Source organism: Saxophila tyrrhenica (assembly GCF_035928015.1).
Source record: "Saxophila tyrrhenica strain CCFEE 5935 chromosome Unknown scaffold_8, whole genome shotgun sequence".
Lineage (NCBI taxonomy): Eukaryota > Fungi > Ascomycota > Dothideomycetes > Mycosphaerellales > Extremaceae > Saxophila > Saxophila tyrrhenica.
Genome location: NW_027041740.1, coordinates 603909 through 623414, shown reverse-complemented (window position 1 = coordinate 623414; position 19506 = coordinate 603909). Strand labels below are relative to the sequence as shown.

General features: G+C 54.6%; 8 protein-coding genes across 8 annotated transcripts; 3 read left to right on the top strand and 5 right to left on the bottom strand.

The window, feature by feature from the left end:
* Nucleotides 1–239: 239 nt before the first annotated feature.
* Nucleotides 240–1211, top strand: LTR77_005566 (uncharacterized protein; the record flags this gene model as incomplete). The annotated part of the gene is made up of 2 exons (XM_064802810.1): nt 240–1026; nt 1087–1211. The coding sequence occupies 2 exons, from the start codon at nt 240–242 to the stop codon at nt 1209–1211; spliced, it is 912 nt and encodes a 303-aa protein (XP_064658935.1).
* A 106-nt stretch (nt 1212–1317) lies between these two features.
* Nucleotides 1318–3358, bottom strand: THI20 (trifunctional hydroxymethylpyrimidine kinase/phosphomethylpyrimidine kinase/thiaminase; the record flags this gene model as incomplete). Its single annotated transcript, XM_064802809.1, has 10 exons — nt 1318–1356; nt 1424–1503; nt 1567–1785; nt 1839–1947; nt 2005–2070; nt 2123–2273; nt 2321–2480; nt 2538–3005; nt 3059–3240; nt 3312–3358. 10 exons carry the CDS (start codon nt 3356–3358, stop codon nt 1318–1320), a joined length of 1521 nt encoding a protein of 506 aa, XP_064658934.1.
* A 414-nt stretch (nt 3359–3772) lies between these two features.
* On the bottom strand, nt 3773–5607 carry LTR77_005564 (uncharacterized protein; the record flags this gene model as incomplete). Its single annotated transcript, XM_064802808.1, has 2 exons — nt 3773–5396; nt 5453–5607. 2 exons carry the CDS (start codon nt 5605–5607, stop codon nt 3773–3775), a joined length of 1779 nt encoding a protein of 592 aa, XP_064658933.1.
* Nucleotides 5608–5791: 184 nt separating this feature from the next.
* On the top strand, nt 5792–7367 carry LTR77_005563 (uncharacterized protein; the record flags this gene model as incomplete). Its single annotated transcript, XM_064802807.1, has 5 exons — nt 5792–6097; nt 6150–6288; nt 6343–6558; nt 6606–7300; nt 7347–7367. The coding sequence occupies 5 exons, from the start codon at nt 5792–5794 to the stop codon at nt 7365–7367; spliced, it is 1377 nt and encodes a 458-aa protein (XP_064658932.1).
* A 5-nt stretch (nt 7368–7372) lies between these two features.
* ATS1 (alpha tubulin suppressor) lies at nt 7373–8482 on the bottom strand (the record flags this gene model as incomplete). Its single annotated transcript, XM_064802806.1, has 2 exons — nt 7373–8345; nt 8457–8482. The coding sequence occupies 2 exons, from the start codon at nt 8480–8482 to the stop codon at nt 7373–7375; spliced, it is 999 nt and encodes a 332-aa protein (XP_064658931.1).
* A 279-nt stretch (nt 8483–8761) lies between these two features.
* Nucleotides 8762–9442, top strand: RPS16 (40S ribosomal protein S16; the record flags this gene model as incomplete). The annotated part of the gene is made up of 3 exons (XM_064802805.1): nt 8762–8945; nt 9113–9198; nt 9278–9442. The coding sequence occupies 3 exons, from the start codon at nt 8762–8764 to the stop codon at nt 9440–9442; spliced, it is 435 nt and encodes a 144-aa protein (XP_064658930.1).
* Nucleotides 9443–9681: 239 nt separating this feature from the next.
* On the bottom strand, nt 9682–10647 carry LTR77_005560 (uncharacterized protein; the record flags this gene model as incomplete). Its single annotated transcript, XM_064802804.1, has 1 exon — nt 9682–10647. One exon carries the CDS (start codon nt 10645–10647, stop codon nt 9682–9684), a length of 966 nt encoding a protein of 321 aa, XP_064658929.1.
* Nucleotides 10648–14267: 3620 nt separating this feature from the next.
* Nucleotides 14268–15939, bottom strand: LTR77_005559 (uncharacterized protein; the record flags this gene model as incomplete). The annotated part of the gene is made up of 5 exons (XM_064802803.1): nt 14268–14367; nt 14430–14694; nt 14743–14753; nt 14828–14837; nt 15066–15939. The coding sequence occupies 5 exons, from the start codon at nt 15937–15939 to the stop codon at nt 14268–14270; spliced, it is 1260 nt and encodes a 419-aa protein (XP_064658928.1).
* Nucleotides 15940–19506: the final 3567 nt, after the last annotated feature.

The window sequence follows — 19506 nt, the reverse complement described above, 5'->3', positions numbered from 1 at the left end:
CTGTTGCTGTTGAGTGTTGATCAGATGTTGCGGGTGCCGGCCGATAGATAAGGACTTTCTTTTGCATATATCTCGCCCGAAATACTTCGTAGGTCTGCTGTCAATCCATTGCTCCTCTTCTGCTCAACTCGACCTTCCCATTGACCTCTTCATCGTACCGTGACAACGGCACAATCAGTCTCAACACCAAGATACGTCCTAACAATCGACCATCAACACAGCCACAGCATCCAACCACCATGTCCAACGCGACCCTCTCCCACGCCCAATACGGCAAGGACAATGTCCGCCTCTACAAAGTCCAACGACACCCGGACAAGACCCAATCCGTCACCGAGATGACCGTCTGCTCCTTGCTCGAAGGCGACATTGCCGCTTCGTGGACGAAGGCCGACAACGCCAGCATCGTCGCTACGGATACGCAGAAGCAGACCGCGTATGTGATGGCGAAGCAACATCCTGTCAACCCTCCCGAGCTCTTCGCTGCGATCCTGGCTCAACATTACATCGATACCTACGAGTGGATGACGAAGGCACATGTGTGGGTGACAGTACATCGATGGACGAGGATGGAGGTGGACGGGAAGCCGCATCCCCATAGCTTCTTGAGGGATGGGGAGGACAAGAGGGTGGTGGAGTGTACCGCTGAGCGAGGGAAGGGCATCAGCATTCGGAGTGGAATCACAGGGCTGTTGGTGCTTAAGAGTACGGGATCACAGTTCTGGGGCTACCACAAGGACGAGTACACTCGATTGCCTGAGACCCGAGACCGGATACTGAGCACCGAAGTCGAAGCCGGCTGGAATTGGCGGATCTTCAAGACATTAGCGGATGTGGAAAAGGAGCAAGGTGTATTTGACCAGGCGTGGACCGATGCCAGGACAATCACGCTGGAGACCTTCGCGAAGGAGGACAGTCCGAGCGTGCAGAATACGATGTATCTGATGTCTGAGCAGATACTGGCGAAGGTGCCGATGGTGGATTCCGTGGAGTACAAATTGCCGAACAAGCATTACTTTGAGATTGGTAAGCTTTGTAAACTATTCAGATGTATTGCTGTACGTCGATTGCTAACGATTTTAACAGACCTCAGCTGGTTCAAGGGCCTGAAGAACACAGGCGAGGACGCGGAGGTGTATGCACCGCAAAGCGATCCCAACGGTCTGATTCAGTGTACCGTCACGAGACAGGGCAGCTCGTCGAAGCTTTAAATGATTTCATATAGCACATTTCGGTCGGGTATAGCGTTCGATGGCTGGCGTACGGATCCCAGTTAGGAGCACGAAGCAATGTGAAGTATATAATGAACCTGATGTCTCACGGCTTTGATGCCATGTCCCAGAATCCAGTCTCCAACTGTTGATGACTGCACGTTAGCATTGGTCCATAGGCGTCTACTCGTGGCAAGAAGCACGCAACATACCCTGGTTGCTTGCACAAAAATCTTGACTAGCTCCTCTATTCGACTTGGACTTTGCTTGCCAGCATGCTTCTCAATGAGTGCTATGGAGACGGATCAGCATATGCAGAAGCCATTGAGACATGGAATTAGAGTGATCAGCTCACCGCATCCTTTCTCCACCGCCGCAGTGTAGTCTTCTGCAACGTAATTGTCGATCCACGTTTTGTACCTGTTCTTCTGAGGTGGATTCTTCGCCTGCTCCTCGTGCAGCCGCTTCGCTATCATGCCATACCCGAGCAGGCAAGGCAGCAGACTGATCTGGAGTGCGAGCCAGTCTTCCGACTGGCCGATGTCGAGGCAGAAGCGGGAGTAGGCAGTACAGGCTGATAGAACGTTAGCAGTGGACGACGGGTTGTAAGAGACCGGAAGACATCACCTTGACTCTCCGGATACTGCTCAATCTCTGCTTGCGTGAGGCCAAAACCTTCGCACTCTTTGATGTGGAGGTTGATCTCCTGTCGGATATGTGTTACGATCGTTGCAGCCTGTCCAAGCAAGTAAGTACTTTTTAGCCATGACCAATTGATATGGTATTGACTTACCCCAGCAATATCGTCAAGCGACTTTGTCTTGTAGCCAGCGAGTGCGTTTGCTCTTGCGAAGTGTATCTGTTTGGAGTCAGCTGCAAAGACCAGGACCCATGTTCGTACATGAGCATACAAGATAAAGGTAGTCCTGGATCATGTAGTACTTGAAGTTCTCCTCCGGCAGCGTTCCATCTCCCATCTTTCGGACGAACTCATGATGCGTGTACTCATGCCAGGCTGGCTTCACGTCCTCGCGGTCGAGAACATGTTCGATGAATGAGCCGCTGTAGACCATCAGCTATGCCAGCAGAGCCGTGTGCATGACACTCACGGAGAGAAGGGTAGAAACTGCAGCGAGTGGAAATGGTTCAAGGGCCCGTTGCCTTTGCCTAAATCCTTGCTGGTACGTATGCCAGCGTCTACGTATCTGCAGGCTTCTCGGACGGCTCGTACTATGCCATGGCCTTCAGCAAGATTGCAGGCAATGGCGGCTGCGTGACGTTAGTAAACCACTTCTTCGAAGACTAAGTTAAGCGGGCTGACCTTACATGCAAGCGAACATCCTGTGCCATGTGTGTTCCTCGACTTCTGGTACCGTGACTTGAAGATCTCCGATATGCCATCGCCAACAAGCACGTTGGCAACAATCTGTTTCTCATCGTCCGAATTTGCAACTCGATCGTCTGTCGTGAGCGGTACATGGCCGCCCTTGATGAGGACATGCTTCGGCCCAAGCTTGTATACAGCAGCTGCAAGCTTCTTGAGGCCTTCCAGATCCTGTATATCAATAGCCTGTTGTCCAGCCTCCTTGAGGATGAGGTTCGCCTCTGGGATATTTGGTGTCAAGATGTACGTCTTCGGGAGCAGTTCTTCGCATAGTGTCTTGACAGCTTTCTCCGGCAACAGTTCAGCTCCTGTTGTAGCTACCATGACAGGATCAACGACCGTCACGGCAATGTTGTGTCTGTCGATCTGCTCCGCAACGACTGATATTGTGCTCGCAGAAGCCAGCATGCCTGTTCGCGTTCCCATAAGCATATCCCTCTCCATTAAGAGGGCTCTATCTTACCAGTCTTGACGACATCGACGCCAACATCCTCGATGCAAGCCTCTATCTGCTGCCGAACGAAGTCACTTGGTACCTCATGGATGGCCCTGACTCCTTGTGTGTTCTGGGCAGTCAGGGCCGCTTGTGCGGTCATGGCATAGCAGCCGTGCGCCGCGATGACCTTCTGATCGGCTTCGAGACCACTGCAAATAAGAAGGTCGTTAGCTTTTACAGTGAGCAGCCTGGACTGGTTATGGAATAGGTGTTCACCTACGCTCCGCCTGAGCTATCTGTACCTGCGATCACCAGTATTCGTTTCATCATCGCGAGATACCACAGCCTATTATCGCTGACATCGACGTGAGGTGGCGATAACGCTTTATGATTTCACGTCAAATTTAGAGAAGATGTCATGATCGAGGTGATTTTGTTGAGACGAGTGCTTGGATTTCGAGGTCACGGCCGTAGACTTCCGCAGAAATGGCACAGCTTCGACTACCAAGAGCAGGAATACCTTATACGGCCGCGTGTGGTTTGTGATGCTTAGCCTAAACTAATTGAACGAGCCTCTGATGCTTGACACAGCAGTCTCTGCCGTCTTCTTCTCCATAATTCCCACTTTGACGTCAGGTCGAACAGAGCAATACCCTGCTTTCCTTTGCTCAAGCCAGCAAATGTGAGCATTGGCATACTGTCTCATGCATCATCCTAACCACGGACGCTGTCGGACAAGGCTCAAATGTCGCTTCGAGGCCAGTTCAGGCCCTCCCGCAGATTGAAATCAGTCGGAGTCATCAGTATCGAAATCTGGTACATTTGGATCTGCCGCAAAGTGTCAGCTGTCAACGCCGCATGCCAGGAGTCGAGATCATTACCTCTGAAGAGTTGGTAATCAAACCGTCCGCCAACCTTGACCTGGATCAGCTCCCTCAGCACCTCCTGCTCCTCCTCAGTGATTGCGTAGTCCGGATCTGCGCTCTCAATGGACAGGCCCAGACCCTTGTTGCCCGGTCCGAGCTGTTCGATAAACCTTGATACGCCTTCCGACGAAAACCTGGTGAGACTGCTGATGGTGAGGGTTGTCAGATTCTTGAGGTTGGCCAGGCTGTCGAGTGCAGCGTCAGTGGCACCGAAGCCGCCAATGTAGAGACTCTCGAGCTCTGGTAGACTCCCGACCACGTAGCTGATATGGTCGTCCGTGAAGTAGTCTGAGAGACGTATCATGGTGAGCTGGCGTAGCCCTTTGAGAGAACTGAAAGTCGTAACCAAGAGCTCGATGTCTTTGCGTGTTGGTGGCTCAGGATCAGCCTTCAGCTGCAGCCGACGAAGAGACGGCTGCTCTAAAAGCGCTTCGTGGAACTCGCGGTGGTCCTTGACGACGTAGGTGTAGTCGTCGTTCGCATTGATTGAGATCTCTTCGAGCTTCGCACTATGGCTGAGAAGGATAGGCGTACACAGCTGTGGCGCCGAGGTCATGTTGAAGACCTCTAGGGACTTGAGGCCGGTACAGCCCTTTAACCATGTCACTATTTCCAGGTACACATCGTTCTGTGTACCCCTTAGGTCGACAGCGTAGCCTTTGTCGCTTCCCACTGAAAGACTCTCGACCGCGGTGCAACTTTGCAGAAGTGCAAGCGCAAGGATGCCTTCGTCTCCAAGGCGTAGCTTGAGCGTGGTCAGGCTTTTTCCATGGCTGTTCAGAGCCAGACAGGTCTCTGTGCCAACTCCTATGTCGCCGAGGATCTCTAAATGGCTAAGTTTGTCTGCCGGCATGCCTCCAATGAAGCTTGCTAAGGCGTGATCGGTTTCGGGCTCATTAGTACCGAAGATCGTGATCGCTTCCAGATGAGGGCAGTGCGAATGCAAGAGGTTGCGGATAGTCTCGTCCGCGAGCGCCTTCTGCGAGAAAAGTTCAAGCCTGCGTAGCTGGCCCAGCCTCGGTGTCCAGGTGAGAAGAGCCGTCGACAGCATGGGCAACAGTGTAGGCTCCGAAAGCACTTCTAGAAGAGGCGCTTGCTGGATAATTTGCTCTCCGAGTGCGTTGATGATTTTTATCCGGTCAAGTCCAACAGCGGCTCGAGACTTTGCTGGTGTATTGCGCGTGAAGTGGAAGCGTGCTAGTTCGCTAGCGAAGAAGACCTTCGAGATCTTGCCTCGAAACTTCTCGTCTTCTAAAAGCGCATTGAGGTCGCGAAGGTCCAACATCCGCAGGTGGCGGCAATAGGGGTAAAGGGTCTTGCCCAAGGCGGAGAGGATGATGGTACGCCATAGAATGGACCACCTCTGGACGTTGAGTTCTTGTTCAGCTTGCGACACGGCTTCGCTACCGCCCGACTGGACTGGGGCATGGTGGCTGATTCTGTACATGCTGTCAATTAAAGTGGCTTCCCCAAGTAGAACATGACTTGCACCGACCTGTAAAGGGCGTTGACGGCGCCAGCACTCGCAAGCTGCTTGCTGCTCACAACGCAGTTGTATAGAGTTGGAAAGTCTCTCTCCTCGGAAAGCTGTTGCGCTAGTAGATGGAGTAGGTCCCCGGGCAAGGCGGCTTGATTGTACTCAGTAGCCATCGCGACGTGACGATATCCGATATCGCTGAAGTGATTGAAGGCGTCCGACGGTGGTCATACCAAGTGAGAGATGGGACGGATCTGAAGCCGTAGTTGATGTTCTGCCTGGTTTCGGATGTTGTGACGCGAAGACGTGAAAGCGCGTCTCCAAAGATCTCGAACTTTGCCTGCCAAGACCTCGACCATGGCGAACCTCAACTTTTCTCTTTCGTCAGAGGCCACTGGACGCGTCTACGAGCTGCTGGTGTGCCTTGCGAAGTTCGGAGAAACAGTCGCGATCGAGGCCCGAGGCGAGAAGGTGCGTAATACCACTGTCGATGTCTACAGTAATCTTACAAGGGTACAGCTCACGTTCACGGCCTTGAATCTATCACGGACGGCGTACGCGTCATTCGCCTTGGACTCGAGGAGTTTCTTCATCAACTATGAGTTCCAGGGTAGTGGTGCTGCAAAGGACGGAGACAGGTTCACGTGCCAGATCCTCAACAAGGTCAGCCTCACGCATCCCCTGGCCAGACTCTCATGCTGATCGGACTTCGCAGGCGCTGCAGTCTGTCTTCAAAGGTCGGGCAAATGACAGTCGTGGTCGCGAGAGTGCAGTGGAGCGGTGCGATGTCTCCGTCCAAGATCAGCCCGACAAGGCGGAGTGTCGCCTTGTCGTGAAGATGCTGTGCAAGCATGGTGACCAATCATCTTCGGGACGACGTCTCCAACCGTTTCACTAACATCAAGCAGGCATGACAAAGACATACCGTCTGACGTACGAGCCGGTAGAGGTCATGCATGCACTGTTCGACAGAACAGCAGCATCGCAAGGCTGGAAGATCTCCGCACGAGTCCTCCGCGAGTACATCGAGTACTTTGGACCGAAGACTGAGCAGCTGGACCTCCTGGCAGCGGAAGGGAAGGCTATCTTCACGAGTTTTACGGAGAAGGTTCAAGATGGCAAAGGTAAGCCCATCTGATGTTGTTTTGGCGGCACAGCTAAGACCCTACAGAGGTCCTGAAGCAACCGCTGGAGACTGCCATCTCGCTTCACACGGAAGACTTTGAAGACTTCCACATGCAGGAGAATATGCACATCGTCATCAGTGTCAAGGACTTCAAAGCTATCGTGACGCACGCCGACACGCTCCGGACCACCATCAATGCACATTTCTCGTTCCCAACAAGACCTCTGCAGTTCAGCTACCAGAGCTTCGGTATCTACTGCGAGTTTACTTTGATGACCACAGGAGACTACAGGGGCGCTTCTTCCACGCCCAACCCCAACTTCGTCACCAACCGGAGCTCCTCAAGGCAGCCATCTACCACACCAGCCGTTGCGCCTAGCCGGAGTGCATCTGAGATGCCGCCACCCGCCCGTCCTGTGCCGAACAAGCCTCCGCCTGCCAGCCAAAGTCAGAGGCTTTCTTTAAAGGAGTCGATGCGACAGGCGCCGGCTACGCGTCCCGAGACGGATCCGCATCCTGATAGTCTGTTCATGCCTGGTGGTGATGACCAGGTATGGAATCCGCCGAACTACGATGAGGAGGAAGAAATGCTCGGATGGGATGCGAATAACGAGGATCCGAGTGCGAACTTTCATCCGACATTCCGGGACAGCGGCTCGGCTGCGCAGTCTTCGAGAGGTGTCCAGCCGTCCGCTCACGCAAGCCAGGAAGGCCTGGAGCCAACGCAGCGCTTGTCGCAGGTATGTCCAGGTCCGAAACTGTCATATCAAAAGCTGACATGTTCAGCTGCATGGCATGTTCGACTGATCTCCTCATCCTCCGTCCATCCCAGTTTCCTCGACTTCGATGAAGCTCGTCGCACATCCAGCGAAAACTATTTTCGCCCGCCCGGTGAATTCAAGCTCGTTCCATCGCGCTTTCACATCACCTCGCTCATTGGTAGGCGATCCGCAATTCCCATGCTCACCCCATCCCCAAGCTAACACACCTCCAGTCTTCGTCAACGCAAGACAGTGTTCGCTGCCCGCCGCAATTGCTTCGATTTCTAGGAGACCATCTGGAGGTAGCTGCCCGTGATCGTTCCGGCCCCATGCTACAAGCTCGCCCGAAGCCCTGAGTACTGCGATGCTGCACCAAGATGCTGCTATGTCCTTCCAGCCTTCGATGGACAGGGGCCTGTTGCTACTCAGACCGAAACGGTCGTTGCTATGTCCGCCGAGGAGAGTCATGCGACCAGTTGATGGTTCGCCGACGATTAAAGTAAAATCCGTACCGCAGACAGCTTTGACAGCCCTGAAATCAAGACCCGAGATCTTACGTGGCGTCCATACTTCCTGAGCAGGCTCGCCGAGCTGGCCTTTGCGTCCTCTGCCCCAGCCGTAGGCCTCACCGTTTGCGAGAATAGCAACCGTATGGCTCATGCCTGAGGTAAGATGACTGACCTGAGTGCCTTGCGGTGGGAAGTTCGCGATGCGCTGCAAGTGGGCGGACGTCTTGACTTCAGGACCTAGGCCGAGCTCGCCGCTGAGACCTGTACCGCAGGTCCAAACAGCGTCATCCTTGAGAACGATGGTCGTTGCAGACCAGTTGGCGGCAACGTGCAGAGCAGTCAAGCCACGAGTCAACTGGAGCTCTTCGAACTGTTTGAGCTGATGAACGCCCTCGACGCCGCATCTGCCATCTTCGTTGTTGCCGGTGACGCGGACTTTGCCATCGTCGCTGAGGAGGATGGTGTGGTTGCCGCCTGCTGCGAACTGTTTGACCTTCCAGGTGACTTGTCTGCCTCTAGTTGACACGGGCTGTGGAACCGATAGGTCGTCTGTATGCCCGACGCCTAGCTGAGCCGAGCCATTTGAACCAAGAGCATAGAGCATGTTCGCCTAGGTCCCGATTCACCCAGATGTAGCTGATTTGTGGTTCATCCCGTTTGTATGGCCTCAACGGAAATCTACATCAGCGTACTCGTAAACGGCTGCTGGGACGTTCGCTGTTCAAAAGTATCGCACGTTGCCATCTCATAGGAGTAGAAGACTGAGAGTCGAAAGTGAGGTGAACTTTAGCGTCCACACCTCAGGCAGCAACTGCCAAGCCCACCAAAATTCGTGAAGCCGCACTTCATACAGACGACCGAAGGAACTTTGACAACAACTACAACCACACACTCCTTCGAGCCGACCGCACACCCGACAACACTACCCAACATGTCGGCCGCCGTGCAATCCGTCCAATGCTTCGGCAAGAAGAAGACCGCGACCGCAGTGGCGCACTGCAAGCAAGGAAAGGGCCTCGTCAAGGTCAACGGCAAGCCGCTCTCGCTCGTCGAGCCGCAGATTCTGAGGTTCAAGGTGTATGAGCCGCTGTTGATTTTGGGGTTGGACAAGTTCTGTACGTTTGCGGATACCTTTGGTGATTGTGGAAGGAGGCGGTGTTCTGGGCGCAAGGGCAAAATATGGCTGTGATGGAGAGGCTTGCACGGATGGACTTGCGCCCATGGACGAGCTCGAACGGGGGAGCTATGAATGGAAGAAAATGCGCTGACAATTTATGTACAGCCGACGTCGACATCCGAGTGCGAGTCCGTGGTGGTGGCCACGTCTCACAAGTCTTCGCCATTCGCCAGGCTATCGCAAAGAGCATCGTAAGTCGAACATCACTTTAGCCTCTGGGCAGGATACGATCGCGTGAGTACACTGTGCTGACGCTGCCTCCCCTTCTAGATCGCCTACTACCAGAAGTACATCGACGAGCACAGCAAGAACCAGCTCAAGCAAGCACTCGTGGCCTACGACCGTACCCTGCTCGTGGCCGACAACAGGCGATGCGAGCCAAAGAAGTTCGGCGGTCCAGGTGCGCGTGCGCGGTACCAGAAGTCTTACCGGTAAAGGAGCAGCGGTGGACAGGAGAGCATGGGAGAGCGATTACTTCATGGCAAACGTGTGAATGGCGGATGGTTGCAGCAGGCTATGGTATTGCTGCTGCTCTTCTGGGCGAGCTGAGCAATTACTCTAGCTGAACAATGCTATGACATTCGAACCCATTCTTGGTGCACTGCTCTGAGTGCCTCGAGATTAACGCCTGACGCCTCGCTAATATTAAAGATACGTCCCGCCCGTTTTCGAGATCACTCACCACCACCTCCACTTGCATCGCTATCCTCATCCGCAGCAGCATCCCTGCGCATCCTATTCGACCTCCTACCACCAGTACCACCCGTAGATCTTCTCGCGTTCCTCGCAGCCTTCTCACCCACCGGCGGCGCATCAACCCATGCAGTCTTGCAAACAGGACACTCCTCCCTGTTGCCCTGTGCTCTAAACATGCTTCTCACGCAATGCGCATGTAACCTCGCCAGACACGCCAGCTTCGGACACCGCTCACCCTGCGTAACAATCTCTTTGCAAGCCTGGCAGAACTTGATCTTTTCATGCACCTCCTCCTCATCCTCGTCGTCCTCCGCTGGCTGGTCATTGTACGTGTCCATCAACCATCCTCTCAACTCCAGCAGCGCACGTGGTGTGAGCGTGTAAAACCCTTGCGTAGACAGCTCGAACCATCCTTCGTCCACCATACTTTGCAGCACCTTCTCCGCCTGGCTCATCGTCAGTCCAGCATTCTGCGCCTGAGTATTGCCAGACTCCCTCCGGTTGGCGTCCTTCGCGAGTTTGAGCGCCTGCATAGACGAAATAGCCATAACCTCCGCTCGCTGCGTATTGTTGGTGTCGAACATCGCATCCAGCACTCTCTTCACAAACGTAATCTCATCCGCCGAATGCACTGTCGCCATCTGCGTGAGCGCATCGCTGGTCGTGTTGACGAGAGCATAGATTTTCTGCTTCGTGGTCTGATGGAGCGTGCTTCTGATCTCAAAATCGAAGGGCGAGATGGCTGAGTTGAGCGTGTAGACGTAGTTGTCAAAGTCTTCGTGTGAGATGTCTTCCTGGAGAGTCGGTCGTTCTGGTTCGTTGGCAGTTTGAATGGCTGCGAGTAACGGTTTTGCTTCGTTGAAGGTGATGACTTGTCGTGAGAGGAGGGCTTGGAGGAAGGCGCGGTGAGTGTTGTCGTACGCGCCGTCTACGTCGTCGGACATCTTGGTTATGTACTTGTGGTTGTAGTGAGGTTGGTGTTCACGTTGTTGGATGGACGAGCGTGACGCGAAACCTAGAGTGAAGTGGGGCACGCGTCGATTTGGTGATTTCCAAGCCTTGCTCTGCGTTCAACTCTTTCTCAATATAAAGAACCAGGGAAGGAGGGTTGTCGATAATCACATTGTACCAAAGAAACGCTTTTCAGCACACTAGGGAGTCTGCAAGGCCGCCAGTGAAGGCTTGAAGCCTTGAAGCTGGAAATTGAGAAGCGGTCTTTCTATGCCCAATCTGTACCACCATAAGGTGTGGATATCTGAAGCAGAGCACCTCTTCTCGCCTCTGAGCTCGACAGTCTCATCCCTTTCCTGCAGCCCCTGCGATCCGCCAGAAACAAGACCGGCTGCCAGCTCTGTCACCACTTCTCATATCGCCTCGCCCATCCCTGGACGACCACTGCCTCGTGCTTCTATTCCTCTGGGTCAGGAATCGAAGTATGGCCGCCTGCTCGATGCCGGCCCTCATCATTGTTACGAATGGGTGCCACCAATACACGCACCGACTCGCCGAACAAGTGGAGGCTAGCAGCTTCGTCGGGAGGTCCTGAACGCCGGCCAACGTGGCTTTCAGAGCGAAGAACACGTACTCACAGCGATGACTTTGACAAAGTGCCACGCTCGCACACAAGCTGCCCAACCTGTGTTGATGCCAGGTCTCAAGTTGAGACGACGCCGCCGCCAGCCGTGTACTCCTGCTTCTGCTTCAGCGATGCCACTTCCTTCCAGCTTTAGTGATCTTCTCTAATGCCATTGCTGCATAGCAAGGGTGCTAGCTGGCTTGTCCGTCTCTTCATCGTCCACAGATCCGACCATCGTAAATCCTCAGAGCCTTCCTAAGCATTCAATGGTCCCGTTTACGCACGTGCCCTGGATTCAACTGTGCTAAGTACAGGCACGACTTGCTCTTGGTGTGCTCGTCTGCTGATACCGAAGTTCGGTCACTGACGACGTCGACCGATGCCCGCAGCCATTTTGGCGCCATCAGCATCAATGCTGCAATGCTGCCGCGTTCTCGTTTTTCTGAGGCGTATTCTGTATAGAATATGTTGCCTTTCGGTACAACGATTCCGAGACTATGGTCCGTGGTAGGTGTCAGAGAAGCTCTGAGTCGATCCGCGCGATTGTAACAGTCGTGTTGCAGAGCATATTCTGGTCTGTCTTTCTATCGCATGCGAACGAGGAGGCTGCGGAGATGCAAGGTCTTGTCGTCTAGACGTACCTCAACCCTGCTATTGGAGAAGCCTTCGGTGACTTCGGTTGTGACAGTACGGTTGGTCGAAGTTCGGACGAGCTGTCGCGCTGCGCTCGTGTTGGTAGGTCTCCTAATTATGACGATGTTAGATTGAAGGACTGAAGTTGGTCGAGCTTGACACGCGTCAGCTGTCGATGACTGCGGCTTGTTGTTCGATCGTATGAGGCTGCGACACAGTCTGTTTACTTGTTCTCGAGCTCTATGCGCTTGCTTGCTGCTTCATCGTGAACCGTATGTCTTCTCCCTTATCAACTAGACTCCTACCGTCACCGGCCGTCGACAAGGCTTGCTGGCGGATGCCCGATGTCCTCAACAAGACAAGTCGCGTTCGAGCTCTCGTCAGGGGGCTGTCGCACACTCGGAGAAGGAGAGGGATGCTTGTGCTCGTCGACTGTGGCCTTGAAGCGATGCGTTCGTCGACTGGCATCGTGTACTTTATTGCATGAGCTCCGTCCAAACACGACAGCGTGCAATCATGATATGAGGGAGACGATAGCGCTGCTCTCAACGAGACTGGGAAGCGTCCCCTGTTCAGCGTGGCTCCGGTTGGTGTCCTACAGTTTCCTGTTGATCAACTGTCAGCAGCCTCGTAGCACAACGATCGTCAATACGTGAAAAGAGCAAAGAAACGCGCGCTGAAGGCAAATCCTATAGTGTCAATGATGCGGTAGAATCAAGAGATTGTTAGCGGCTCCCCAACAGTGTCAAGAGGTCGGGTTGCCACCACTCAGGGCAAGGGGTACAAGGTACTTGCGCAACCGAGATGCTGACGAGACCACCCTTGCCACCATTGAGCCTCAAAGCACTGCTGCAACGGCGTCTGTAATAACCGTCAAGCATGGCTGCGATTCTTGCAACTGTTGTACCCTTCACCAACAAAATATGACTTCTTTGCCACCCAGGCATGCAGCATGCTCAGACTGAAGGCTCTGCGTCGACAATGGAATCCCTTCAGCCAGTCGGCTCAACCTCCCGCTGATAGCAAAGCACATGCCGTGCTCATATCGACGAGGCACCCTGTCTGTCCTGCTCAAGTTGCGGTACGTCCATCAGTCATTCGCCACCACAGGGATCGTACCCCCAGGCTTCCTCAGCGCTCGGCACTTCACACCAAGACCCAAGACCCCAACGCCGGCACTTTCGTCGCTACATTGCATGATATGGCTGTCGGCACCCAGACGCGTGGCGACCAGATTGCCGCCACTACTGTATGCCAGCTGCCAGATCTCACGCAGCGCCGCACCAATGCACCCGCTCGCTCTCGGACTAGCCCCGTCATTACCGGCCCAGTGTGACTTGCAGTAGCTTGACCGTTGTGACCATACCGTCGGATTCCGGGGCAGCTGAGGTCCTGGCTAAGCCTTTCGATCGTCATGCCGGTGTGGAGGTTTGGGATCCGGGAGGATCGGCTTCGGGAGGCACCAACGCTTTCTTACCACCTCACATAGCAGATCCAGTTCAGCTCATCGCAGGCGGAGAGTCACCCATGACCTACAGCCCGCTGCAGTGGTATTTGCTGCCGGTGACATGGAGTGGTTCACAAGGCGCAGTATCCGGCTTGCCGGCACAGTGGTTGCCACTGATGTCGGTAGTCTTAGTTTGAGCCAAGCATCCCGCTCCACGCTATCCACCTGCAAGCCCCCAGCAAGCCAGCTTTTTGCCACCGCTTACCCGAAGGTTACACAACACCGTCTCGCGGAACTCTTATAGTTAAGCATACATTAGCTGCTTGCCTATTTCCAGGATCCTGCTAGAATAGCGCGCTGCTGCTGCCGCGTGGGCGGACAGGGATGGGGTGGTTGTTCTCGGTCAACGCTAGGCAACTAGTATGGCTGTGAGATGATTGGGGCGCATAGGTGCTCGACGACGCAGTTGACACATAACGAATGGTATAAAACCATCGCGTTGTTGATTGGGTATGGTAGCTAGAGCGCAGAGGACGCAAGCGATGCCTCAGCAAAAAGTCGACTCGTCTCCCACTAGAGGAGTTTTTGAGCAGTGTAGTGAATGTACAACACCGCCCGATTCCTCCTGCAAACACATGAAAGACGCCGTAACTCTTCTCTCAATCTCTATCCGCCCAGAAATGTGGTATCGCAGGTGTGGTATCGCTGACCGGCCGTTAAGATGTTGCGTGCCGAGAGGGCCAGCCGTTCATTCATACTCGTCCAGTTCGCAGAAACAGGAACGCTCTCCACCCGATGCGTTGAAAATGCAGCATACATGAACCGTTGCAAATGATGTTTGTTTTCCCCCGCAGTTGTCGTAAAACGGTGAAGTCCAAGAACCCATGATGACCTGGCATTCGCTTGCCTTACTGTTGCTGTTGTTGATAGTGTTGACCTGGCGGCGCTTGCTGATAAGGAAGACCGCCCTGTCCGTATGGGCTCTGCGGATACCCTTGCCCACCATACCTGCGAGTGGATGTCAGCAAGCCCAAAGATGAAGGCGTATGATGTGGCGATACTGCACGTACATCTGACCACTGGGAGCATACTGCGGAGCACCGTCGACCTGCTGCTGCTGCGCGTAACCCGCTGCTGGTTGGCCGGCAGGCTGGTACCCGATAGGTGGCAGCTGGGGACCTCCCATCTGATGCGGCATCATGTTAGGCTGGCCATACTGGCTGGGTGTGCCCTGCGGTTGGCCAGGGTCTTGTCCGTTGCGAGCAGCTTCCTGGCGCTGCCGTTCTTCCTCCTGCTTCCGGGCCTGCTCGTCTTCCTTCTTCTTCGCCTTCCACTCTGCCACGAGTCAGCATTAATCATTAGAGGGTAAAGGGAAGCACCAACCCTTTCGTATCCTGTAACGCAAGAAGGGATGATTATTAGCAATGTCTCATGTCAAAACAAGAGCATACTCGTGTTAGCGGCTTACTCTTTGAACTCTATAATGTCAAGTCAGCATTCTGTCGTCATGTGTTTAGTGTGCAGGGAAGGTCGAAGCTGCTAAAAATCAAGCATGGATGCGGCGTTCATGCTAGCGCCGCGCGAAAGTTCTGAACCGAACTACTGGTCGGGAAAACCCATAGACCCTGCGACAGTGCCGTTTGCCCTCTACGACTCCTTCCATCACCGCCAAACATGACAGAAGTATGGAAATGATAGCAGCTTACCTTCGGGGGTCCGCTTGGAGCCGTGTCCTTGCATTGTCACGTGCGCATTCAAGTGATTGAGCGTACCATACGCCTTCTCACATCCGTTCCAGCCGCACTTGTACATCCGTTCAATCTCCTCATACCGTCTCCTTGGTCGCTTGTGTTGTTGCGCGCCCGGAATGGGGACGAATGAGTACACTGTCGAGAGTGGGTGGCCGCCCTGCATGTAATAATTAGTTGCCGGGAATGGTGGTGCCGCACCGAAGACGCTACCCACCGGTGGGGGACGAGGCATGGTGTGCGCCGGCATGTTAGGCGCGGCACCGCCTGTCGTTGCTGGCGAGTGGCCGTACATCGGCTGTTGGTGGTATCCGGCCCATTCAGGTCGCCCGTACGTGATGGGCTGGCCTGCGTATTGCTGTTGCTGCATATCATGCTGCTGCTGGGGATAAGGCGAATAGTTGTGGGGAGGGTAGGTCGGGCTGGACTGTGCTATCGAGGGATCTATTGGGACATCTCCGTCAGATTTCATGTTGTTCGACGCGTGCCCGTTAGGCTGCTGTGTATCGGACATGGATTGGGACGGACTTGAGGTTTGCGCCATACCCGCGTGTCCACCCGCAGCACTCGGAGGGTAGCGGTTGGGCTGGCCGTCGGCGTACGACCGTTGAATGTAGTCTGGGAACGAGCCTGAGCGCGCAGACTGGGGTAGACCGTAGTCTGAGTTTGGAGTCGCGGAGGACGAGAAAGTTGAAGGCTTGTAGTCGGAGCTAGGCTGGTATTGCACAGCAGACGCCTGATCTGCAGATGACCGTTCAGACTGGGCTTCGTTGTATGGCGCGTATGGTGAGCTCAAACCTGACTGCGGATACTCCTGTTGTCTACCATCCATTGACTTCGAATGGTTCTCGTGAAGGTGTGATGAGAGGATCGCGCTGAGGGATGCGTCTTGGCCTTGTGTAGGTGCTGTTGTGTAACCACTGGGCATACTATGTCCTGCGGATGACACAGTCGTGCGCGTAGTAGCGCGAGTCTCCGAACAAAGTGGCACTGGTTCGCGCTCGAGTGACAAGTGTCCGGCAAGGCGCGGCCGGGAGAGGTAGCTGTTTTGATGGACAGCCTTCCTCGGTACTCTCAACTCCTAGCGATGATGTGCAGAAGGAACCTCGAGCAAGCTCCACTCTTCAAGCTCTAGCGTGGGTGGGTGAGGGATCAGGATTCGCACGGACGGCGAGCGTGTTGTTTTGATCTGTTTCTCACTCGAGCCTAGCGTCGGGCGGGCGTGTGGGTGTGTGTTGGGGAAGCGGTCGAACTACGGAGGTCTTCCCGTAGAATCTAGGATCTGCCGAAGCACGAAGCGTGCTGGACGACAAGGTGAAGCTAGGTGCAATGGCGGATAGCGCGAGATATGGCAGATGCTTGGTGGCTTTTGGCCCTGAATATCAGGTCTAAACGCAGCCAAGGGTGAGCAGGCTTCTCCCAGGAGAGTTAAAACTTTGCGGAGCTTTCGTTGATCGCTTTAGCGGCCGGGCTGGGAAGCGGTTTTGGGAGAAGCGCGGAAGCGTCGAAGCCAACTTGCTGCAGGGCCCACAGCTGGCGAAGTGGACCTTTGACAGAGCGCTGGGTCTTCGACACGAGCAAACCAACAGAGTCCACCGGAGAGGCGGACAACGCTGCAACCCTGAATGGTCACTTCACTGCAAAGCTGTGAATCGCGGACGTGCACGACACTCGGCTGCGTGGTCGGCTTAGATTGCAGATGCGAGTTCGCAAATTAAGCTCGTCGAGGGGTGTGGACGCGCTTTGGCAGGTGATCGAGCGTGAAGAAAACTCTGCTGCTTGGCAGCCAGGTCGGCCAGCCAATTGCAGAGGCGAGTGGGTTGACGAAAGGCGACGGCGGTGAAAGACAGCCGGCTGATGTCCGTGATGAAATTCACTCAGAGCGTATCTTCGTGCACGAGCCTCGACGTGGGATCTGTTGTTGCGTGTCGTCCAGTGCGAATCAGGCAGCTTGAGCCCGCAGGAGCAGGTGTGGCGCGTCTGGAGGAAGCTCGGTTGCTAATTGACGGCGGCGATCCTAGCTCCGGCCGTGATATCGATCGGCCAAGCGTGGGAATAAGGTGGGTTTCGCCTATGAGGAGGGTGGCGGGTGGAGGGGGGTGCGCGGATCGCGGTGAGCAGATCGCCTCGGCCGCCCGAGCGGGATGGCGACGGCGCCGCGACCTGCCGGCGGACAACGCGGTGATGGCGGTGGTGCTTGATGGGTGGCAGAGCCGTAGATTCGATCACCAAAGATGCGGGTGTAGTCGCGAAGCTGGACGCTAGAGCACGAAAGAAGAAAGGCTGGCGTGGAAGAGGATGGGACGCGATGATTGAGTAACGGCAGGCGCTAGGGCCACCTCACATCACGAATGATCAAAACACTCTCCAAACACACATCCCACACGGCAAAACCGTGGCCCGGAACACCACGACTCCGGATCGTCGGGCAATACATCCTCATTCATCACTGACGGCCGCCTGCCGCTCGCCTGTCATGCTACAGGGGCAGGCAACCATGAGGATAGGTACAATCAATATCGCCTTCCGCGACGTCCTGTCCAATCAAAAGATGTCGTCCATGAAACCCACCAAATGCTGAGAGCGAAGAACCTCGTTTTCACCAGCAGAACCACCCAGAGAGAGACAACATCTACGTAATTCGCCTCCACCGCCAACAGGTGGTTGGTGGCTGCTGAGACTTTCGCCTCCGCACAACCACTCGCCGTCGCTCGTGAGCTTTCGGCATATCCGTCTACAGCCTGAGCGGTGTGTCTCATGACCAGGCGAAGGTGTGAGGGTGTGCATGTTCCAATCATCGCAAACGCAAACGGGATATCGATATCCCCACCCTTGTCGGCTGCTGGGCTATTCGTGGAATCAATGATGAGAGACAGGAAGTGGACAGCGGTCTCTGAATTGCAACGCAATTTGCCGGCAGCAGACACTACGCTGTACAGAGGTTCCTCCACCTCATCCCGAAGGCTTGTAGGCGCGTTCGCCGAGCAGGCCGGCAAGACCAACCTGGAGGGATTCCGTATCTTCGACATCGACGAGTTTTGTGATCCATCTTGCCATATCGTGCTCCTCCGCCGGCTCATATGTGAAGTTCTTCCTGCATCACTGTTGCTCCATCGACCGGAAGTTCGAGACGGATGTAGTCGGATTATACTTCGTCAACTACTGGGAGGATCTGACCAACACAAGCGCCGTGTGCGGACCATAGATTTTAACTTCCTAGGTACAAGGCCCTGGGAACTGGCAGGCAACAAGCCGTCTGTCGTAGCGTGGCATAGCGCTGACCTACTTTGCCTGGCCATTTTCTTATGTCGACCTCAACTCGTTTCACGCTCCAAGACACTCATGACGTTGCGATTGTTCCAATTTGCTTCGCACAACTGTGGAGATACATTACAAGACAACATCACGGATCCCAGTTTTGCCGACATGCAGCAAACCTACACTGTGCAAATGTCCGATAAAATAACCGCGGGAGGTGGGCAGTTCTTCCGTGGATCACCGATGGCCAGAACAAATTGAGGATGACTTCCAATACATTGCGAGTCAAGCAGCATTCTTCACATGCAAGATGATTGCCCGGCTCATGTGCTCTCGTGATCTCGGCAGCGGCCAGACCGCGGTCCATCTGCTGCCAGTCTTGACTTGCCTGCAGCTCCCATGGCGCAAGCAATCCACATTGGACAAGGACCATGTTCCTTTTCCCACTCCGTTCCCACTCCATTTCTTGCGGAAGTGTGCGGTTCTCGCGGGTACATACGGCGAAGGTTATCTCCCAATCGAGAAGCAAAGAATAACCTGCGTCTGATTGACGGGCAAGGCCACGATAGCTGAACCAACCTCGGATATTTGGACGAGGTGTCTTTGCGCCTTCGGAAACTGCCGATCTCGCTTTCACATGGAACGCACTCAAACGCCACTATTGAGCACGAGCACCAGACACGCGCATGGGTGAGATGTATTCAATGTAACTCCAGGATGCTACGGACTCCTTTCAGACATGCCGTCAAGATAGGCAAGGCAAGATAGGCTATCTATTGCGTGGAAGCGGAACCTCCTGGTCTCCTCATGGTCATCCATCCGGCTACATGGGGTCTGATGCCACGTCTACTCCATTACGTGACGGCAACAGTGACTGAAACTCCTCCCGGCGAGGTTGGGACTGCATCCTGCGAACCGACGTGGGATACCGCAAACGAGCAAGATTGTCATTGTCGCGCGCAATCTGCTGATCAGTGGGTCGTCGGCGAGACTCTCGGCGTTGCCGTTTACGCAGCACCTCCGCCGATGAGAAGCGATGGGAGCATATGAAGTAGGGAAGGATGCGCGCAGACAGCTGTTCGCAGAATGGGGAACAAGGATGAAAGCCTTTGACGACGTAGAACAGCTTCGTTCATTCAGT